Below are 21,546 nucleotides of genomic sequence, written 5' to 3' on the forward strand. Positions count from 1 at the left end.
AAATGATGAACTATGGATTCAGAATAAGAAATGCTCTTCCAGACACAATCATTACAGCAGAAAGAAATTTTACTTAACTCTATTTTGGTTACAAGACAGGGCTTTTACATGGTGGGGAAAGGAATTCTGAGGATTAATGATAATGGGGAAAAAAAGGAAAGGGAAAGGAGTCAATTAAACATTTTAAAATTCTCAGAAGAGACAAGAAAGGTGAAAGGGTGCACAATAGGGCAAAGTTGGTACCACAACTTTAACACTGAATGCATATTAAAAGGAACAAACTGTCTATAGCAGTCATAATCCCTGATAGCATTACCTTGTTTTGGCCTTCTTTGTGGAAGCCAGGATTCATAGGCTGATGGTTTTCCAGCCCTCAATAATTTCTAAAATATTTATACTTGAAAGAATAAATGATAAAAAATGTTAGAGAATTTTATTACAGAAAATGACAATAGTGAAATAATAGCAAATCTTTTGAGATGTAGCTGAAATAGTCCTGAGGGGAAATGTTCTATTTCTAAACATTGCCATCAACAAAAGAGAAAATGAACAGATCAATTAATTGGATGTGCAACTGAAAATTATGAATGTATGTAATGCGTGTGTGTGTATTGGAAGAATGAAAAACTTAGTGAAGCACAAAGTGAGATATTCTGCAAATCAAAGAAGAAATAAAAGTGAAAATAAAAATAGAAAATGGAATTTATAAAGGAAACTAAAAGTTTCTTCTTTTAATTTAAATATTATCATATCTTTTATTTTTGTGACAGTTTTTTATTTTTTTCCATTTTTCAAATGCTTTATTAACTTCTGATTTACATCATTCATTTCCACCAGATTTTGAGTTGCAAATTTTCTCCCCATTTTTCCCCTACCCGCCACCCCAAAATAGCAGTCCCACAGGATATCCCCTCCTCCAATCTGCTCTCTCCCAAATTTTCTCCCATACACATTTCGACTTTCCCAGTAGGGCATGGTGAATCACTATGACCCAGTAACTGTATATGTTATTTCCCAATTATGTGTAAAATAGTATTAATAATAGTGTGTGTGTAAATATATTTAAACATTGGATTTTAAAACTTTGAACTCCAGATTCATTCTCTTCCTCCCTTGTCACCCACCCTTACTGGGAGGAGAAGCAATTCAGTATAGGTTGTACATGTGTGGCTAATGCAAAATAATAACATAGTAGATATATTGTAAAATAATGACTATATTTCCTTCCCTCCTATCCAACCTCCCACTTGTTCTATTCTCTACTTTGATCCCATCCCTTTTCAAAAGTGGGTGCTTCCAAATTCCCTCCCCCCCAACCTACCCTCCCTTCCATCATCCTCTGCCTCATCCCCTTCCCCCCCCACTCTCTTGTAGGGTGAGATACACTATTTAGTGTGTATTTCATTCCTGCCCTGAACCAAAATCAATGAGAATAAGGTTGACCTATTCCCTTTTGCCTTCCTATTCTTCCCCTGCATTGTAACCATTTTCCCTTGCCTCTTTTTAATGAGATAGTTTACCCAATTCTGTCTCTCCTCATCTCCTCTCATTATATTCCTCTCTCATCTCTTAATTTCACCTTTTAAGTATCATCCCTTCCTATTAAATAGGTCCTGTGCCCTCTATCTATGTATACCTGTAAACATATATACACACATTCACATATGTATTCATATGCCCATATTCCCTCATATATACACATACATATATTAATTTTCCCTTCAACTATTTTCATACTGAGAAAAGTTTCATCAGTTGCAACTATTGTTTTTCTATTTAGGAATGATAATAGTTCAACTTTGATAAGTTCCTTATGATTTCTTTTCCCTGTTTACCTTCTCATGCTTCTCTTGCTTCTTGTATCTGAATGTCACATTTTCAATTCAACTCTGTTTTTTTCATCAAGAATGCTTGGAAGTCCTCTATTCCACTGAATTACTATATTTTCCCCTGAAACATGATACTCAAGTTTTGCTGAGTAGGTGATTCTTGGTATTAATCCCAGCTCCTTTGACCTCTGGAATATCATATTCCAAGCCCTTCAATCCCACAGTGTAGAAGCTGCCAGATCCTGGGTTATCCTGATTGTGTTTCCACAATATTCAAATTGTTTCTTCCTGGCTGCTTGTAATATTCTCTCCTGAATCTGGAAATTAGGGAACCTGGCTATAATATTCCTAGGAGTTTTCTTTTTGGGATCTTTTTCATGTGATCAGTGGATTCTTTCAACCTCTATTTTGCCCTCTGGTTCTAAAACATCAGGGCGGTTTTCCTTGAGAACTTACTGGAGGATGATTTCTAGGTTCTTACTTTGATTATAGCTTTCAGGTAGTCCAATAATTTTTAAATTATCTCTCCTGGATCTATTTTCCAGATCAGTTGTTTTTACCTTGAGATATTTCACATTGCCTTCTATTCTTTCATTTGTTTGTATCTGTTTAACAGCATCTTGATTTCTCATAAAGTCATTAGCTTCCATTTGCTCAGTCTAATTCTGAAGCAATGATTCTCCTCAGTGAGCTTTTAAGGTTCTTTTTCCATGGCAAATTTAGCTTTTTAAGGCATTCTTCTCCTCATTGCCTTTTTGAGCCTCTTTTGCCAATTGATTTAGTCTGCTTTTTAAGGTATGATTTTCCTCAGGCTGTTGACTCTCATTTCATAATTTTCTTGCATTGTTCTCATTTCTCTTTCCAATTTTTTCTCCACTTCTCTTATCTGCTTCTTAAGGTACTCTATGGCCTGTAACCAGCTTGTATTTTCCTTTGAAGTTTTTGGTGCAGGAGTTATGACTTCACTGTCTTCTTTCTGTTCCATCCTTTGCTCCTTTTTGTCCCCAAAATAGGAGTCTAATGTTGGAATCTTGTGTCTGCTTTGTTTCCTTTGCTTGGACATGTCACCCCTTAGTCACTTGACCCCTGGGCTTTTTGCCACAGTAGGACTCTGCCACCAGACAGGGGAGATTTTGTCCCAAACCCTTGGGTTTTCTTAGCAGCTGGAGGTATTAGATGGGTGCCCTCTCTAAGGTCTCAGTACACTCTGGCAAGCTGGTCACATACCCCAGGCCCTCCACCCTAGACTGCAATCCACATCCAAGCAGGTTAAAGCAAGAGTGATTACTCCTCAGACTGGTTGCTTAGTCCCCCTACATTCTGTAGGCCAGGAGCTGAAGCTGCCACATGGTGCTGTCTGGCTGTGATGGATGTCTCAGCAGCTTCTCTCCCTGGGTACAAAAGCCAACACACTCCCACTTACTGGGTCCCAAAGTCCAGACTGCACTGACCTCTTATTTTGTCTGTCATACCTTGGTGTTGATAATTCTGGAAATAGCAACAGCTGCTGCTGATCTGGAGTCCCTCCGGCCAGCAGCTGGTAAGACTGGCCCTGTGGCTAAAACCTCCAGGATACGAGGGTCTGGGCTTGCCTCCTAGAGCGCTGCACTGGCTGATTCCTGCGGGCCTGCTGGGCTGTCCTCAGTGGCAGGTTAGCTTCTCTGTGTCACTTTGTGAGTACTGAAGCTCCAAAGTTTGTTCAGAGTCCCCTTTTACATGCATTGGGGAAGGTGGAAGCTGGAGCCGCTCTACTTCTACACCATCACCTTGACTCCACCCCTAAAAGTTTCTTTTTAAAACAAATATTAAAGTAGAATGGAATAACATGTTAGATAATTTGATTTGTAAAAATAAAATCCCCAGTTTAAGAACAAAAAGGGAGAATTAACAGCAGATGAAGAGGAAAAATTAATGGAAATCATTTTGCCTGATTACAATCCAAAAATGATATGTGAAATGGATAAATATTTGCAGAAAATGAATAGACCTAAATTAACTTAATATGAAATCAGGACTTCAGATAACTCCATCTGAAAAGGAGAGTGGAGGACCAGATGACCTTGTCCCACTCAGTTTTCTAGCTGTGATTGTGGGAACCCTGCTGTTTCCTTGTCCACCTTGAAACATTCCCAAAATCTGGGTGTTTACTCCTGGGACCTCTCATTTCAGGACCCCTGAGGGCCTACAGCCTGACTTCATTCTATTTTCTTGTTTGCAGCACCCCGAGGGCAAATTGTGGGGTAGGGGCAGGGAATCCAATTATATTCCTGAGGTCACAATCATGAAAATGTAGCTAAGTGAAATTCTCTTGGACCAAATGCAAACTTTTACCTTTGGTTAAAAAAGAAAAAGCCATTTCACAAGCCCAGAATGGAGGAGATGTGATCTCATAGTATCTGTGCCAAAAAAAAAAAAAAAATGAAAAGGATGAGCGTGTTTAGTGACCCATAAGCTGCCTTTGCATCAGCAGTCCCTGAAGCTAAGGGGATCTTAGGCTGCATTAGGAAGGGCATAGGCTCCCCCTGAATAAAGGAGGTACAAATGCCCTTGCCTGTGTTTGGGGCAGATGGCCTCTGGAGGACAGAGTTGAGCTTGGCACACCTTAATTTAGGAAGGATACTGGTAAGCTCGAGCCCCCACTGCTTATACCTGGAACCCACTGAATATCTTGGTGCATTTCCACATTATGACTTTGGTGATTTGGGAAACATTAAACCCATCCTTCTACAGAGACTTGTTCAAAACCAACTTTTGTTTTCCTTTTCTGTGGCTCTCCAGACAGTCATGATGGAATGTCCTGGCTCTTAACTGCTAGATGACTTTAGGCATGCCCCTTCTGCCCTCTGAGTCAGTTTCTTCATCTGCCAAAGATGAAAAATGGCACCATCCTGCCATCTCCCTTACAGGGAAGTGGGTAGGAGGTGGCTTTGCCAACCACTCACTCTGTCATCAGGGAACTGGTTATTATTGCCTAGGGTGCCAGAGACAGAAATAGAGAGGAGAGTGAAAGTGGTCAACACTGAGGCATTTCCATGGCAACCCCACAACACACATCTTTAGGTGTTTGAGTAATCAGACACTGGAAAGTGCTTGGGTTTCTTGTGTTCACTTAGGCAGCCCTCAGAAAGGAGGCATTTCAACCCTGTCCCAACTGATGCACCTTACTAACAGACCCTCACATTCCCACTACATCTATCGCAAACTCTGCCTTCCCTCCTCCAGTGCCCCTACCAAAGCCTCCCCACACACTCTCAGCTGAGAAAAGAGAGGCCATTTGTCAGGCATGCCCTTGTCCCCCTTCTCCACATCTCACAACCTCTCAGAAACACAAGACGTGCTTTCCATTTTTAACCATCATCGGCTTCACAGACTCAGTCACAGTCTCTGTACAGACGACTGCAAGACTCCTTACCCAACCCTAGTGTCTCTTCAAATCTCCAGTCCTGCTTCTCTAACAGTGGGTGTTTTGAACTGGATGTCTTGCAGTATGCTTAAACTCCATACATCTAAAAGATGACTCGATGACTCATTATTTTCTCCATAGGCGTCCCCCTTTTATGCTTCTCTACCTTGACAAGGACACCTCCATCTTCTCAGTCTTCCAGCCTGACAGCTTTGAATTTATCCTTGAATCATCCCTCTCTCATTCCACATATCCAGTCTGCTGCCAACTCTTGGTGATCCTACTTTGATAGCTTTTATTTTGTATCTACTCTCTTCTCTCTACACAAATATGACACCAGTTCAAGGCTTCACTTTTTCTAGGCTATTTCACATGGACAACTAGGTGGCACAGTGTATAGAGCAGTGGGCCTGGAGTCAGGAAGACCTGAGTTCAAATCCAATCTCAGAAACTTATTAGCTATGTGACCTTGGGCAAGTCGCTTGACCCTGTTTGCCTCAGTTTCTTCATCTATAAAATGAACTAGAGAAGGAAAAGGCAAACTACTCTGGTATCTTTGCCAAAAATATCCCAATGGGATCATAAAAATGACACATGACTGAACAACAACAAATTGAACAAGCCTCCTAATTTGTCTGCCACCCTAAAATCTATGTCCTCTCCTCTCCTGTTATCTTTTTCTCTTTTCTTCTCCCTTTCTCTCCCCTCTGTCTTTCTATCCTCTCTCTCTGCCTCTGTCTTTCTGTCTCTCTCCCTCTCTATGTCTCTGTCTCTTCTTTCTCTGTCTCTGTCTCTCTCCCTCTCCTCTCCCTCTCCCTTCCCTTCCCTCCTCTTCCCCTCCACTACCCTTCCCCTTCCCTCCTCTCTCCCTGTCCCCTCCTTATCCCTTCCTCTCCCTTTCCCTCTCCCTCTCCCTCCCTCTCTCTTTTTCTCCCTCTCCCCTCTCTCCCTCTCCCTCCTCCTTTCCCTCTCCCTGCCTCCCCCTATCCCCTATCCTCCCCACAGCTATCAAAGTGATATTCTTCAAGCAAAGCTCTATGTCACCCCACACACACACACACACTCACAAAACTCCAGTGATTCTCTATTACTTTCAAGATCAAATACAAAATACTCAACTTGACATTTAAAGCCCTTTATAGTCTGGCTTCCACACTGCATAGTAGATGCTTAGCAAATATTGACTGACTGACTATGTCTGCCTTTCTTCTATGCTCCCATCCCCCATATACTCTTTGGTTCTGCCAAATTAGATTTCTTCTTGTTCCTCCCACATAACACTCAGCATTAGTGGATCATAGATTTAGAACTGTAGGGAAACTTTGATACTATCAAATCCAAACCCTAATTTTACAGACAAATAAACTGAGGGAAGAGTTGAAGTAAATTGTCCAGGGTTACACAGATATTAAATATCTGAGGCAGAATTGGAGTCATTAGACCACAAGTCTAACATTCTCTCTGCCTTATCACCTAGCTCCCTATGTAAAAGATTGTTTTAGATTTGACACCCTTTTTTAAAAATCCCCCATTTAATTAGGTGGCAGTTATCATTGCCTGATTTTTCTGTATAGCTGTATTCTTGATGGAGATTGGCAAATGCTTCAGGTCCACTGACCCTGTATATTTTCCCCTGGAATTCTCCATCTATATGAAGTATGCCCTATTTTGCATTCAATGGATTTGTTCTTTCCTCTCAATCTTGTCCTGAATGATCTGACTTCCCTGCTTTCTTTCCACTATCATGCAATTATGTTGATGGATATTCATTCTGTAGTCATCGCTAAAAGTGAAATATATTTCATTGCTTATAGGATGGGATGGGGAATCTGAGAGTCACCAAGGAAGGAATCCGACTTGAAGGTATATCTGAATTTCTACTTCCATTGTATGTGAAAGAAATCCATTCCCGAAAGGTATGTATGCGGTCACAGCTATGCCTTCCTCTCACAGGTAGTTAGCATCATTTGCTAGCTCTGGTTCTCTGGTCATTTTAATAGCAAGGCTGACTTTCCTTAGCTCTTCTAATATGCACAGTTGTTTTCTGATAGCACTGTGCCTTGCATGTCATGGGTGATGATAAACATGTGTGTTGCATTCACTTGTGTTGAGTTGCCATTAGGTGAAAGTATAACACTGGAAAAACTCCTTGTCTCAACTGGACAAAATGCCCTTTTTAGAGAGGCAATGAGTCATCTTCCCCTCTTGTATTGTTAGGGACTAGATGTGTAAGTCAGTCATCCAATAAACATTGAATAAGCACCCACTTAAACTTGGCCAGGGACTACCCTAAGCATGGGCATGGGTGACTGAGGAATGGCAGGGTTAAGACTCACCCAAAAAGAGGTCCAGATTAACTCCAGGTACATAACTTCTTCCAGTGATCAGATTAGTGAGTCTTATGGTACAATGTGTTTGGAGCTTTAATGGGCAAACTCTTTCTACAAGACACATGGAAGATATTTAATTTAAAAAAATCAACTAACAAATATTGGTTAAGGACATACTATGTGCCAGACACTACCTTATATTCTGAGGAGACAAGTCCAAAGAGTGAAAAACAAATCCCTGGCATCCAGGGGCTTATATGCTAAAAATCAATCAATAAAGAGATAAAAGTTTCTCCTGACACACTTTCTCCCTCCCCCCACCTAGCAAACCCTCTTGTGGGTGTGAATATGCTAACAGAACCCCTGGAGTGCCAGCTATTAAGTCCCACAGGTGAAAACTCCCTCCATATTTATTGCTCACTACTCTGGATACACCAGTTAGACTGTCATCTTCTTGTGTAGGATCTACACTCCTCAGTTTGCCTCCCACATACAGGAATGCAAAGACTAGGGAGAAAAGAGACAAAGATTGTTGTTATTCACAAAAGTACTGGTACATGTAACAAAGAGTTGTATCTCCCACATGCAAATATTTTTTTTAATACACACATACAGGTGCACCCACATGATTTTGGGTTTTATATAGACAGTGCTTAGGTCAGTGGGGTTGGAAGATGACTGTTTTTTTTTTTTTCCAAACCAATCAACCGAAGGTGAAAAGTTTACTGTAATGGATCTGGTGTGACTTGAACAGTAGGTCCTGGGCTGACTGCTCAATTCTCCACTGAACTTGACATGTCTGGCAAAACATGCCTTATGCCATGATCAGGGTTATTTCTGTCTTTTGTCCTATGAACTCTGTCCTGAGGATCACAACCAGCATGGTGTCCTACTCTAAAAATCATGCAGAATGCCTTGGTCCCTCATTTCTGCTTTCTAGGATCTTAAGTTTCTATAGAAGTACAACCTAATGCTTCCTCCAATACAAGGCCTTTCCTATTCTCTTCAAAGACCACTCTCTCTCTCTCTCTCTCAATGTTACATTGTGTACTCTTGGCACTTACATCCTTGGTATGCATTGTGGATTCTCAGTGCTGAATATGCTCACCTTAAGGAAATGGCTTTCTGTTTTTACTCGTGTATCCCCAGGGTCAAGAATAATCCTTGTCATTTAATAGTTTATGTTCAATAGATGCTTACTGATCAAGTTACTGATACCAAGTACCATCGATTGTTGCTGTGAAATTAACTGTTGGTATGCTCAACCCCACATAATTCAGTCCCATTGAGAACCAATCTGACTTGTTCTCTATGTCTTTAAACAGATAATTTTTTTTCCCTCAGGGAGCAAGTATATTAATTTGTGAATCCCTCCCTCCACAACATATGTACTCCAAGTGACATCCATAAGCCTACAATGAATCAATCTTCTTCCAGTTTCTGTGTTGTTTATATCTCCAAAGCCTGCTTCTTTAATTTTCTTTGCCAAAGTGGATCAATATGAAGGACACTAAACCCAGGCAGTTCACAAGCAATATTTATTTTATATATTTGTGAAATTCAGTGCAATCTAGCCGCCATTTTAAGTGCCTCTTCTATACACAGAACAATCTGAACACTAGAGATACAAAGACAAATCATATCTTATTCCTGGCCCTGAGTTATCAATCTTTTTTCTTTTCTTTCAAGGCTTGATGGGATAGATCTCAATATATTTCTGTTTCTCTGCTCTTTATGTTATATGTTCTGATTTTAAATTGTGCTTTCGTTGTTTGTGTGTAGTTTTATGTTCCTTAAGAATTCTTTTGAATTCCCTCTATTGTTTTCCCTTGGATTACTCACATTTTGCTTCTTCCCTTCTCTCAATTTTCTTTGACTTCCCCCCGTCTTGTACTCTTCTTCCTTTTTTTGGTTTCCAAGTACCATCTACAATGAGCCTAGCACTGGTGTTTCCTTAGATACACTCACACACACACAACAACACACAAACACACACACATTTCTTGAAATGTTTTTTTTCCATTACCTCTTTTGGTTTCTTTGCATAATTATGTCTCCCTTTTCATGAAGTCTGCATGCAAATATTTATCCTCTCCTATTCTGTATTTTTAGACAGGGGAAAATGTTCTGTCCTATTCTAAAAATTAGGTATGTATACTGATGGCATGTGGTAATCCAATGGCTCCTTTAGTCTCATCTCTAGCCTATTTAATCCTATCTCTACCCCTAAACAACCTGCAAACAATCCTGTCTGAATGGTCTTAAATGGGATGTACTAGGTAGTTGACTCACCTTATTCTCCTCTGGCCAGATTCCCACATGTGTCCCGTTTCCCACATGTGTCCTCTTTCCTTAGTCTCAATTCAGGATGATGCTTGTATTGAAAGTGTCAATAAAGCTTGATTCTCACTCCTCCTTAACTGTTATCATTCCAGTCCTTCACAACATCCTTCGTAGGAAGGGGCCATGGCTGCCGCTTGCAAGTTGAATTGAAAAGGATTCGCTAACATGGCAAGGGGAGGTGGGGTTTGTCAAGATTGCCAGTCCATTGTCAGCCTGTGGTCTATAGGAGTCATTTGATACTCGGCTTCTATGACCCTTTGGCTCACATGATCATTCCTTCATTGTGGCTCATACATTTGTTTCAGGCACATGTATGTTTAACTTTTTCTGGCCTTCCAAGACTATACCCCTATTCTGTTTCTAGCCTGCATGTCTTCCCTTTTCTTCAAGTTTCCATTGGACAGATATCACTTGTACTAGTGCCTAGGACCAATAAAACTTGACTCAACTTACCTAATCATTTTAAACTCTGCCCTTCCTACTTTGGGAATTTTTCTTCTTTCTACCCCTTTCCACCTATTTTATGAGTTCACTATCTTTCACTGTATTCATTCTTCACTTCTTAATCTGCCCGTGCCATCATGCCCTAAAGAAGCTCCCCTTCCTCCTCTTCCTCCCTCTTTCAACCTCCCTTCATCCTTGCCAGCATTTGCCTCTCACAGAATCATGAGGGAAGCCCCCACGGTCCTTCTACTTTCCTGGTGAGGTGGGTGAGGCTGCTGGAAACCTATTCCCTAGTGTCCTATACATAGCAACATGAGAAAGTTGTGCTGACAGAGGGATCTGGGGAGAGATGATGAGCTATGTTGTCCCTGTCATTTATGGGGGAAGAGAGGCAGGTTAGTGTGACCCCTCCAAGTAAGTCCTAGTGGAAAGAATTCACAGAGAGTGCTCCTGAGACAGTCTCACATTTTACATAAAGTTCTTTTCCCACAGCTGCAAAAGCTTTTAAACACTCAGCCTGCTAAGTATCCTCCAACACATGCGAAAATGATGGCCAAGCCTCTCTTCTTCAAAAATGACAAAACAGAAGAAGGCAAAGCCAATTTTTTGAAATCCTCAGTGCTCCAGGAGTCTTTGCTGGGTTTGGTGTTTCAGCTCCACACCACCCCCCCTTCCCATATGTACACCCTCAGGTCTTAGTCATAAGGGTGGGTCTTGTCTCTTTTGAAAATCCACATCTGGATCTTGGCAAGGGACCCATATAAGGTCAAGGATGGTATTTACGAAGAAGACAGTCTTCCCTTGTCAACTTGCCTGTAATTCTGGAAAGTACATACACCTGGATATACTCACTGCCCTGAGCGTAAACGTTGCCCTGCAGTTGAATGAAAACTCATTATTCAGTGTTATCTATATGCCAAGAACTGCACTAAAAACGAATCATTTCCCCTCTGAGTTCACCAGTGGTCAGGGTTTTAGAGTGATTAACATTTATATTTTGTCGCAGACAGTTTTAAACTAACAATCAAAAAGTCTAATGTAAATACGTTTTAGTTCTTCCAAGAGATGAAACCCAACAGTAATTCTTTACCCATTATTTTCTCTTTGAAATCAAACACAGTCAAGAGACTTTGTGCTTCTGCTATAGCAGAGACATCTTCGGCATTCTGGAGATGTGGAAGCCATGCTCATTTGGGGGTTTGTATTTCCATGACTCCTTGAGTACGGGCTATGAATCAATGGATGGGTAGATAAGAGGCCGTTGGCATTAGGCATTCAATCAGTACAGGAGAAATTGCAGCCGTGTGATTGATGAGGCCTGCCTGTGAGTTATAAGGCACCTCTCCTCCTAATCACTCATCTCTCTCAAATCACCACATCCCCAGGGTTGTTCTCACAATATCGTGCTGGTGGATGAGCTGCCGACACTTGATTGCCCTAAGAAGATTTATTGGCTGGCACAGTGTATGATACTCAAATTAACTTCAGCACAAGTAAGATCTGTGTCTGATCTCTTTTACCCTTTGTCCATAGGCCACAGAGGCGCTCTAGCAATGATCAAAGCAATTCCCACTCTCTGGTGCCTGCTCGTGACCCCACTTCAGCGGGTTTCCCTATCTATCCAAACTTAGTATTGATTTAGAATTTCTCTGAGTCCAAAGAGCTTTGGAACTGGCCTCTAACTTCCATATTCTTCTTTAAAACAAGTCTTACAGGCACAAACACTACATGCACTGACCATTATCCATAGTTAGGTCAAGGATGTTTTTGGTTTGGCGTTTTGGTTTTTGGTTGTTGTTGGGTTTTGTTTTGTTCTGTTTGGGGGGTTTGTCATTAAATCTTCCAGAAACACATGGAAACCCAAGTGCATGAGCATTTCTAAGGTACCTGCTCTATACAAGACCCTGTATTGGTCCTAGGATTACAAAGAGAAAAAAGCAAAGGACCATCCCTGAACTTGGGTAGCTTAGATTCTGCTTGGAGTAGGTGAGGCATAGCTAAGAGAAAACAAAGAATACACCCAGTAAATTGCATATAAAATACTTACCTGCAAAGGAATATGGGAGGAGAACATGAACAACTGGGGCATCAGGAAAAGCCTATGTGTAAAGCTCTTGGTGTGGTGCCTGGAACATCACAGGTGCTTCAGAAACGTTTGCTCCCTTCCCTTCTCCTGTAGCCAATGGCACTTGAGCTGAGCCTGGATCCAGAGAAGAGAACAATGCAGGGATGGGGCCCTGGTCATTCTGGATACATGCACGGACAGCCTTGGGACACAGCGTGTAATTCTGATCAGCAAGAAGGCTCCCTTTGCTCTTGTGATCACACTGAACAAGAGGCACATTCACAGAAAGCTCCCACCATACAAATGGGCTGGACTCCCATGATTTACAGCTCCACGCTCGCAAGCAGCTGGCCCACATGCTTGGGTCTTGATTTTATAGATCCTGCAGTCAATGGTTCATTTTCATTTGTACTGGGAGCGCTGATGGTGAAGCGGCCCCACTGCCCCCCATGAGGCTTTCCCCTCTGCTTGTTGAATTGATCCATTCGCTCTTATCTCCTCCACCAGAGGCTTCCCTCTGTCAGTCCACTATGGCCCTTATTTTCAATCTCTCCTTACATACTGGCTCACTCTCCAAATAGACCCATGTGTCATCTCTTGATCCTGCCATCCCCACTAATGATCATCCTGTATCTCTCTGACGCTGTGTCTAAACTCACAAAGGCCATCTCCAATCAGTGTCTCACTCCTTTCTCTCTTCTTAATCCCTTACATGCTTCATACACTTCAGGGTAGACATCCCCCTAACTCAGTGATGGGTTTCAAGCCTGCTGGTTACCTTCAGTCTGGTTTGGCCCGTCTCCCAAGACGGTTTGACCAGACTGTGGCCACTGCACCTGCTGCAGCTTCTTAGAGCCACAGTTGAGAGCTGGGTGAAGGTGGACACTAAAGGTAAATGAACAGACCTAAAAAGGGCTTGGTAGCCCTCACACCAGAGATTCTAATACTCCCTGAACATGCACATGAGGATGTCCCAGGGAGATTGTTCCAAAGGTCATGAAGGTGGCTGAAGCAGATGCTGGGGAGCACTCCGAACGTGGTCAGGCATGGAAGGTGCCAAGGTCAGCCGCTGCATCCTGGGCCATCGCCAGTCCTCTTGACTTTTGCTTGTCACTGGACTTCAATGACTCTGGAAAAGAGTGAGGCCAGTTACTTTAGACAGCTCTGCTTCACTTAAAACCAGTTCACAAACAAGTCAAGATATCACACGATGAATCATTGGTCCTCTTCTAAAATGAAGGAGGAAAACAACAGCCTCTTACCATCTGGCTTCCAACCTTATAGTCCCCCCCCCAAACTCTCTCTAGAGTTATCAATGATCTCTTAGTTGCCACATCCAATCACCTTTGCTCAGTCTTCATTCTCCTTGACCTCTCTGTGTCCTTTGACATTGAGGGGCATTCTCTCCTCTCTAGGTTTTCAGGATGCCCTTTCTCCTGGTTTTGCTCCTCCATATGGGGTTTCTCTGTCTCCTTTACTGGATCCTCTCCAGATTGTGCCTTCTAACTGTAGGTGTCCCTCAGGATTCTCTCTTAGGACCTCTTCTCTTTTTCCTCTAAATCACTTCACTTGGTGACCTCATCAGCTCCCATGATTTTAACCACCATCTTTATGTTGGTGATTCTCCAATCTAACCACTTCCATCTCTCTGCTTTCCCACATTCTTGCATCTTCAACTAATTTTTAGGCATCTAAAACTGGATGTCCAGTAGGAATCGTGAACTCAATGTGTCTAAAATGGAACTTATTATCCTTTCCCCCAGACTCTGCGCTCCCATTATTATAGAGGGCAACTTCATTCTTCCCATCCCTCAGTCTAGGAGCCATCTCTCAGCCTCCATATCCAAGGGGCTGCCAAGGCCCATTGATTTCACCTTTGCAACATTTCTCCTATATACACCTTTCTCTCATCTGACAAAGCCACCACCCTGGCACAGGACCCTGTCACCTCTTGTCACATCCACCTGGATGACTGTAATAGCTAAGGGAGAGGGGGAGGAGTCTGCTTGCCCCTGGTCTTTTCAATTTCCAGTTCATTCTCCACTCATCCCTAAAGTGATTTTCCTAAAATGCAGGTCAGATCATGTTACACCCCTACTCAGAAAACTCCAGTGGCTCCCTATTGCATCCAGAATCAAATACAAAATCCTCTGCTTGATATAAAAATCCCTTATAACTTTCTGATCCCACCTTTACAATCTTCTTACATTTGATTCCTTTCCAGGTACTTCCAGTCTTCTGCCCCAGGCTCCTGGCTGTTCCTCCCACAAGCCCCTTCATCTATCATTTCCAGGACTTCTCTCTGTTGGCTCTCCAGGCCTGGAATGCTAACCCCCCTCTGCTCTGACTACTGAACCCCCTAGATTTCTTTAAGTTCTAGCTAACATCTTACTTCCTGTAGGAAAACTTCCCTAACCTCTCTTAATTTCTGCTAGTTATTCCCTACTAAACTGTATTATTAGTTTGCTTTTATATAGATATTTGCATGTTCCTTCAACATTTGATTATAACTCTTCTGAGGGCACAGTCTGACTTTTCCCTCTTGTTATATTCCTAATACATAACACAGTGCCTGACGCATAGTAGGTGCTTAACAAATGTTTATTGATTAATGCTTGACTAATCCACTCACCTAATTTATCCTACCATTTCTCCATGTCCTTCTTCCTGCCCACAGGGATGAGGAATGTGAGAGAGCTTTACTGTCCTGGGCATAGCAGAGTGAGGCAGAAAGAAGTAACCATTAGATAAGTAAAGACCATCCCTATTTGAAGCTGTCAATTCAGTTCAGTTCAATTCAATACAAAAAGTAGTACCAAGTATTTCCTTTCTATGACAAACACAAAATCGTCATATCTAATCCATCTGATTTTTTAAATTAAATTTTATGTTTATTTTTAGTGTATGTCATTCATTTCCACAAGATTTTGAGTTACAAATTTTCTCCCTATCTTTCCCCTACCCACCACCCCAAACAGCGATCCCACTGTATACCCCCCAATATGCTCACTCCTACATCCTCCCCAATCCCCCCTCCAACTTTCCAGTAGGTCAAGATGGATCTTTATACCACAGTGCCTGTATATCTTATTTCCCATGTGGAAAAAAAATAATATTTTTAAACATTTGGTGTTAAAACTTTGAATTCCAGATTCTTTCCCTTCTTCCCTCATCCTCCACCCTTACTGAAAAGATAAGCAATTCAATAGAAGTTGTGCATGTGAAACTATGCAAAATATTTCCATAGTGGATATATTGTGAAAGACTGACTATATTACCCTCCATCCAATTCTGACCCCCATTTGTTCTATTCTCTACTTTGACCCGTTCCCTTTCCAAAAATGTATGCTTCCAACTTCCCTCCCTGTCAACTTACCCTGCTTTCCATCATCCCCACTCTCATCCCCTTCCCTGCTACTCTCCTATAGGGTGAGATAGCCAAATGAGTGTGTATGTCATTCCCTTCATGAGACAAATTCAATGAGAATAAGGTTGACTCATTCCCTTTCGCCTTCCTGTTCTTCCCCTCTATTGTAACAGTTTTCCCTTACCTCTTCTATATGAGATAATTTACCCCATTGTGTCTCTCCCCATCTCCTCTCATTATATTCCTCTCTCACCTCTCGATTTCACCTTTTAAGTATCATCCCTTCCTATTCAGTTGTTCGTGTGCCCTCTGTCTATGTATACCTGTACCCATATATACACACACTCACATATATATTCATATGCCTGTATACCCTCCTATATAGACATATATATGTGTATATTTCTATAGACATTTATATTCCCTTCAACTATTCTCATACAGAGAAAAGTTTCATAAGATATAATTATAATTTTTCTTTTTTTGTCAGTCAATAAGGATTTATTATTGTCCTTAAACAGTTTTCAATAAAATAAAGGAAACATCACATAGAAATCAGTCATAAAAGATAAATAAGGAGTAAATGAAAGGTGACCTTGGAGGGAATGAACCTGAAAGTTGGGAATGAGGAAAGGCTTCCTGGAGGAGATGCTCCTTTTATTTTTACTTTATCAAATGCTATATTAACTTCTAGTTTACATCATTCATTTCCGCAAGATTTGAGTTTCAAAGTTTCTCCCTGTTTTGCCCCTACCCACCACCCCAAAATACCGATCCCACTGGATATACCCTCCTCCAATCCCCTCTCTCCTATATCTTCTCCCATACTGGCTCTGACTTTTCAGTAGGGCACAGTGCCTGTATATCTTATTTCCCAGTTACATGTAAAATAACGTTAATAATAGTGTGTGTGTGTATTAAACATTTGATTTTAAAATTTTGAATTCCAGATTCATTCCCTTCCTCCCTTGTCACCCACCCTTACTGGGAAGATAAGCAATTCAATATAGGTTGCACATGTGCAGCTATGCAAAACATTTTCATAGTGGATATATTTCAAAAGACTGACTGTATTTCCCTCCCTCCTATCCCACCTCCCACTTGTTCTATTCTCTACTTTGATCCGACCCCTTTTCAAAAGTGGGTGCTTCCAAATTACCTCTCCCTCAGCCTGCTCTCCCTTCCATAAACCCCCCCTCTCATCCCCTTCCCCTTTACTCTCCTGTAGGGTGAGAAACCCAAATGAGTGCATATGTCATTCCCTCCCTAAGCCAAATTCAATGAGAATAAGGTTGACTCATCCCCTTTCACCTTCCTGTTCTACCCCTCCATTGACCATTTTCCCTTGCCTCTTCTATGTGAGATAGTTTACCCCATTCTGTCTGTCCCCATTTCCTCTCATTATATTCCTCTCTCAACTCTTAATTTCACCTTTTAAGTATCATCCCTTACTATTCAATTGGTCCTGTGCCCTCTATCTATGTATACCTGTACACATATCACATTCACATATGTATTCATACACCCATATACCCTCCTACATAGACATACATGAGTATGGATGCACACACACACATATACATATTTCAATTCCCTTCAACTATTCTCATAGTGAGAAAAGTTTCAAAACTTACAATTATCATTTTTCCATGTAGGAATATAGTTAATTTGAAAAGTTCCCTGTGATCACTTTTCCCTGTTAACCTCCTCATGCTTCTCTTGCGTCTTGTATCTGAATGTCAAATTTTCTATTCAAATGTGTTTTTTTTCATCAAGAATGCTTCAAAGTCCTCTATTCCATTGAATGACCATATTTTCCCCTGGAACATGATACTCAGTTTTGTTGGCTAGGTGATTCTTGGTTTTAATCCCAGCTCTTTTGACATCCAGAATATCATATCCCAAGCCCTATGATCCCTCAGGGTAGAGGCTGCCAGATCCTGTGTTATCCTGATTGTGTTTCTGCAATATTCAAATTGTTTCTTCCTAGCTGTTGTAATATTCTCTCCTTGATCTGGGAATTGTGGAACCGGGCTATACTATTCCTAGGAGTTTTCTTTATGGGATCATTTCCAGGAGGTGACCAGTGGATTCTTTCAACCTCCATTTTGCACTCTGGTTCTAAAACATCAGGGCATTTTTCCTTGAAAATATCTTAAAGGATGATTTCTACGTGTCTTTTTTAATATGGCTTTCAGGTAGTCCAGTAATTTTTAAATTATCTCTCCTGGATCTATTTTCCACATGAATGGTTTTTTCAGTGAGATATTTTATATTGCCTTTTATTTTTTTTCTTTTTTTTGGATCTGTTTAATAGGATCTTAATTTCTAATAAAGTCATTAGCTTCCATTTGCTCCAATCTAATTCTGAAGGAATGATTCTCTTCAGTGAGCTTTTGAGATTCTTTTTCCATCTGGAAAATTCAGCTTTTTAAGGTACTCTTCTCCTCATTTGCTTTATGAGCCTCTTTTGCCATTTGAGTCTCTTTTGCCATTTGAGTTGGCCTATTTTTAAGGTGTTGTTTTCTTCAGACAGGTTGCTGACTCCCTTTTCATCATTTTCTTGAATCATTCTCATTTTTCTTCCCAATTTTTCCTACACTTCTCTTATTTGGTTTTCAAAATCCTTCTTAAGCTCCTTGATGGCCTGTAACCAGTTCATATTTTTCTTGGAAGCTTTTGATGCAGGAGTTCTGACTTCAGTGTCTTCCTTATTTTCCATGCTTTAATCTTTTTTGTCCCCCCAAAAAAGCAATCCAAAGTTGGATTGCTGTGCTTGCTTTACTTCCGACTTTTGAGCTTTTTGTCACAGTAGAACTCTGCTTCCAAAGGGGAGAGTTTTGATCCAAATCGCTAGGGTTTTCTCAGCTGCCAGAGCTATTAGTTGGGTGCCCTCTCAGAAGCCTCCACCAGCTCTGGGACTTGGTCACCCACACCAGGACCTCCACCCTAGACAGCAATCCAGCTCCAAGCAGGTTAAAGCAAGAGTGATTACCCCTCAGACTGGTCACTTGGTCCCCCCATAATCTGTAGTCCAGGAGCTATGAAACAGCCACATGGCAGCGGCCAATGTGCCTCAGCCACTTCTCCCTCTCAGGGGCAGATGCCAGACTTCACTCCTGGACCTCTGTTCCCACAAAGTCCACAATGAATTCTGACTTTGTCTTTGTCATTTATGGGTTGATAATTCTGGAAACCACTACAGCTACCCGTGATCCACTGTCCTGAAGTCCCTCCAGCCAGGGCTGGCGTGCCCTGAGGCTAAAACCACAGACTTACATAGGGCTGGGCTCGGCTCCCAGCATGCTGCAATGGACCCTTCTTATCTGCCTGCCAACTGTTTTGAGCAGGTGGTTTGTTTCTCTCTGTCACTGTGTGTGTTCTGTAGCCCTAAATTTTGTTTAGAGTCATTATTATAGGTATTTGAGGTGGTTATGAAGGAGGCATATGGAGTTTTCCTGCTTCTATGCTGCCATCTTGGCTCCACCATCTGAGTTTTTTTAAGTAAATATTACTGCCCCAGTATCCAAGTTGCCAGTTTCCCTTTAACCCATTCTGTATTTGGTGAAATTGACCAAAATTTTTAATGTAGATTCTGGTATTATTGTGACCCTGAATATAAATGTAGTGGAGAGAGAATGAGCCCCAAAAGCAAGACCCAAGACCCAGTCTGAGTTGCAGTCTAGATTAAAGATTACTTCCATATCTGAGTTGGTGGAGATAAGGATACACTGAGGCTGTTGTCTGATTCCATATAATGCTGCCTTGAGGCAAAATGTACCAGTGAATATCACACCTATAAACACCAAAATAACCAATAGCACTTTAGTTGACTGCCTACCCTTCCCTGGAAAACAGGTTCCATGATGCTGCCCTGGAGTTTGTTATATATAATTTGAAGCATTCTAGGGTCATCCTACTGTGAAACTTTCTCTTTTCAGTGTGATACTGTGTTTTATTGTAGTTTTCCAATCACTGAAAATCTGGTTTTGATCCCTTTCCTTTCCCCTTCCCCCCCAACTTAGAAAAACAAGAAAAACAAAACCGCTGTTACCAATGTGTAATCAAGCAAACCAGATTCATACATTGCCCATGTGCAAGTGGAGGGAGGGAGGGGGGACGGTCTGTTTCTCTGTGCACTTGTGTGCCTCAGTCTCCCCTCTCACCTTTCTGTCAATAGGTAAGTAGCATAATTCATCATTGATCACTGGAATCATGTTTGTTCATTGCATCAATCAGAGTTCCCAAGTCGTTCAAAGTTGTTTTCTTTCCAATATTATTGCTATTGCACAAAATATCCTTCTGTTTCTGTTCACTTTACTATGTCTTCCCACATTTCTCAGAAATCATCCACTTCATTATTTCTTATAGCATAATGGTTTTTTGTTGCATTAATATGCTTATTCAGTCATTCGCCCAATTAACAGTCTGTAATTCTTTTCTACTGCAAAGAGAGATACTATTTTTTTCTGTTTTTTTTTCCTCCTCTTTCTTTGATCTCTTATGGGTATACAAACAGGAATTATATTGCTGGGTCAAAAGTCAAAATCCATTTATTCCTATGCTTTCTAATGTTTTAATAGCAATATTATCTTCTTAAAAGCTTTCTATGCATCTGTTAATTTTATTGTTCTCACTATTAATATGTCAATCAGGAATCTAGATATTTTTTCCTTAATATTGAAGTAACTATCCATATTATTACTATAAACCTAGTTTTACCATATTTTAACCACTGAGATGTGTGAAGGTAGTTTCCTTTCCAATATTTTATGCAGAAATTTTACACTATATCCAACAGTGATATCTATCCATAGTTTTATTTCTCTGTTTCGGCTTTCCCTGCTGTAGGGATCAAGAGCATATTTATATGATAGAATGAATTTGATAAGACCCATTCTTTTTTTTCAAATAGCTTTTGTGGCACTAAAATTAATTGCTCTTCAAATGTTTGCTAGAATTTGCTTCAAAATCCATCTGACCCTGTGTTTTCCCCCTTGCAGAATTCATTTATGTCTTTTTCAATTTCTTGTTCTAGGTTATTTAAATTTTCTATCTCTTATTTTGTTAATCATATTTTTTTGTAAATATTCATTTCATTTGCTTAATCATTTTTATTGGCGTGTAATTGAGCAAATCAATTTCTAATAATTTATTTTTTTCTTAATTGGTCATGAAGTCACCTTTTTCCACTTTGATACTCATAATATGGTTTTCTTTATTTTTTTGTAAATCAATTTATATAATGATTCATCTATTTAAAAAATGCAAGTGGCTTTTAGATCGGGAGTCCTGTCTTGGTTAGGATTGTACATTATGATTTCTTAAACCCCTTCCCATGCTGAGATTCCATATTGGCTAATTCACTTTATTTGCATCATTCCCAGCACTCTGAAAGTATCCCCTCTGTTAACCTCTTGGCATGCTCTTTATGGCACACTTTAACAATCCTCAAAAATCCACTTTATAGAATTTGGTAAATTCATAGCATTTTAACACTGCAAGGACCCTGACAGATCATGTAGTGCAATGCCTTCATTTTTCAGGTGAGGTCCAAAGAGGAGAAGGGACCAACTAATACTTACAGGACTCCTAACTAACAGAACCTATCCTGGAGTTGGAACATTTTGAGCTTCAGCAATCTTTTCTCCATCAATTATGACTTCTATCTAAAATGACAGACAGACAGACAGATAGATAGATAGATAGATAGATAGATAGATAGATAGATAGATAGATAGATAGATAGATAGATAGATAGATAG

General features: G+C 40.7%; 1 protein-coding gene across 1 annotated transcript in view; it reads left to right on the forward strand.

Annotated features, from left to right (window-relative positions):
* The window catches only part of SGCZ (sarcoglycan zeta), a 382,372-nt gene that overhangs the window by 311,634 nt on the left and 49,192 nt on the right, over positions 1-21,546 (forward strand). Inside the window, 1 exon segment of the mRNA XM_069104984.1 lies at positions 7,047-7,148. Within this exon segment, the coding sequence (XP_068961085.1) occupies positions 7,047-7,148 (102 nt within the window).

This window comes from Petaurus breviceps, unplaced genomic scaffold, assembly GCF_028583685.1.
Source record: "Petaurus breviceps papuanus isolate PSGF00001 unplaced genomic scaffold, PetGlider_PUasm1.0 689, whole genome shotgun sequence".
Lineage (NCBI taxonomy): Eukaryota > Metazoa > Chordata > Mammalia > Diprotodontia > Petauridae > Petaurus > Petaurus breviceps.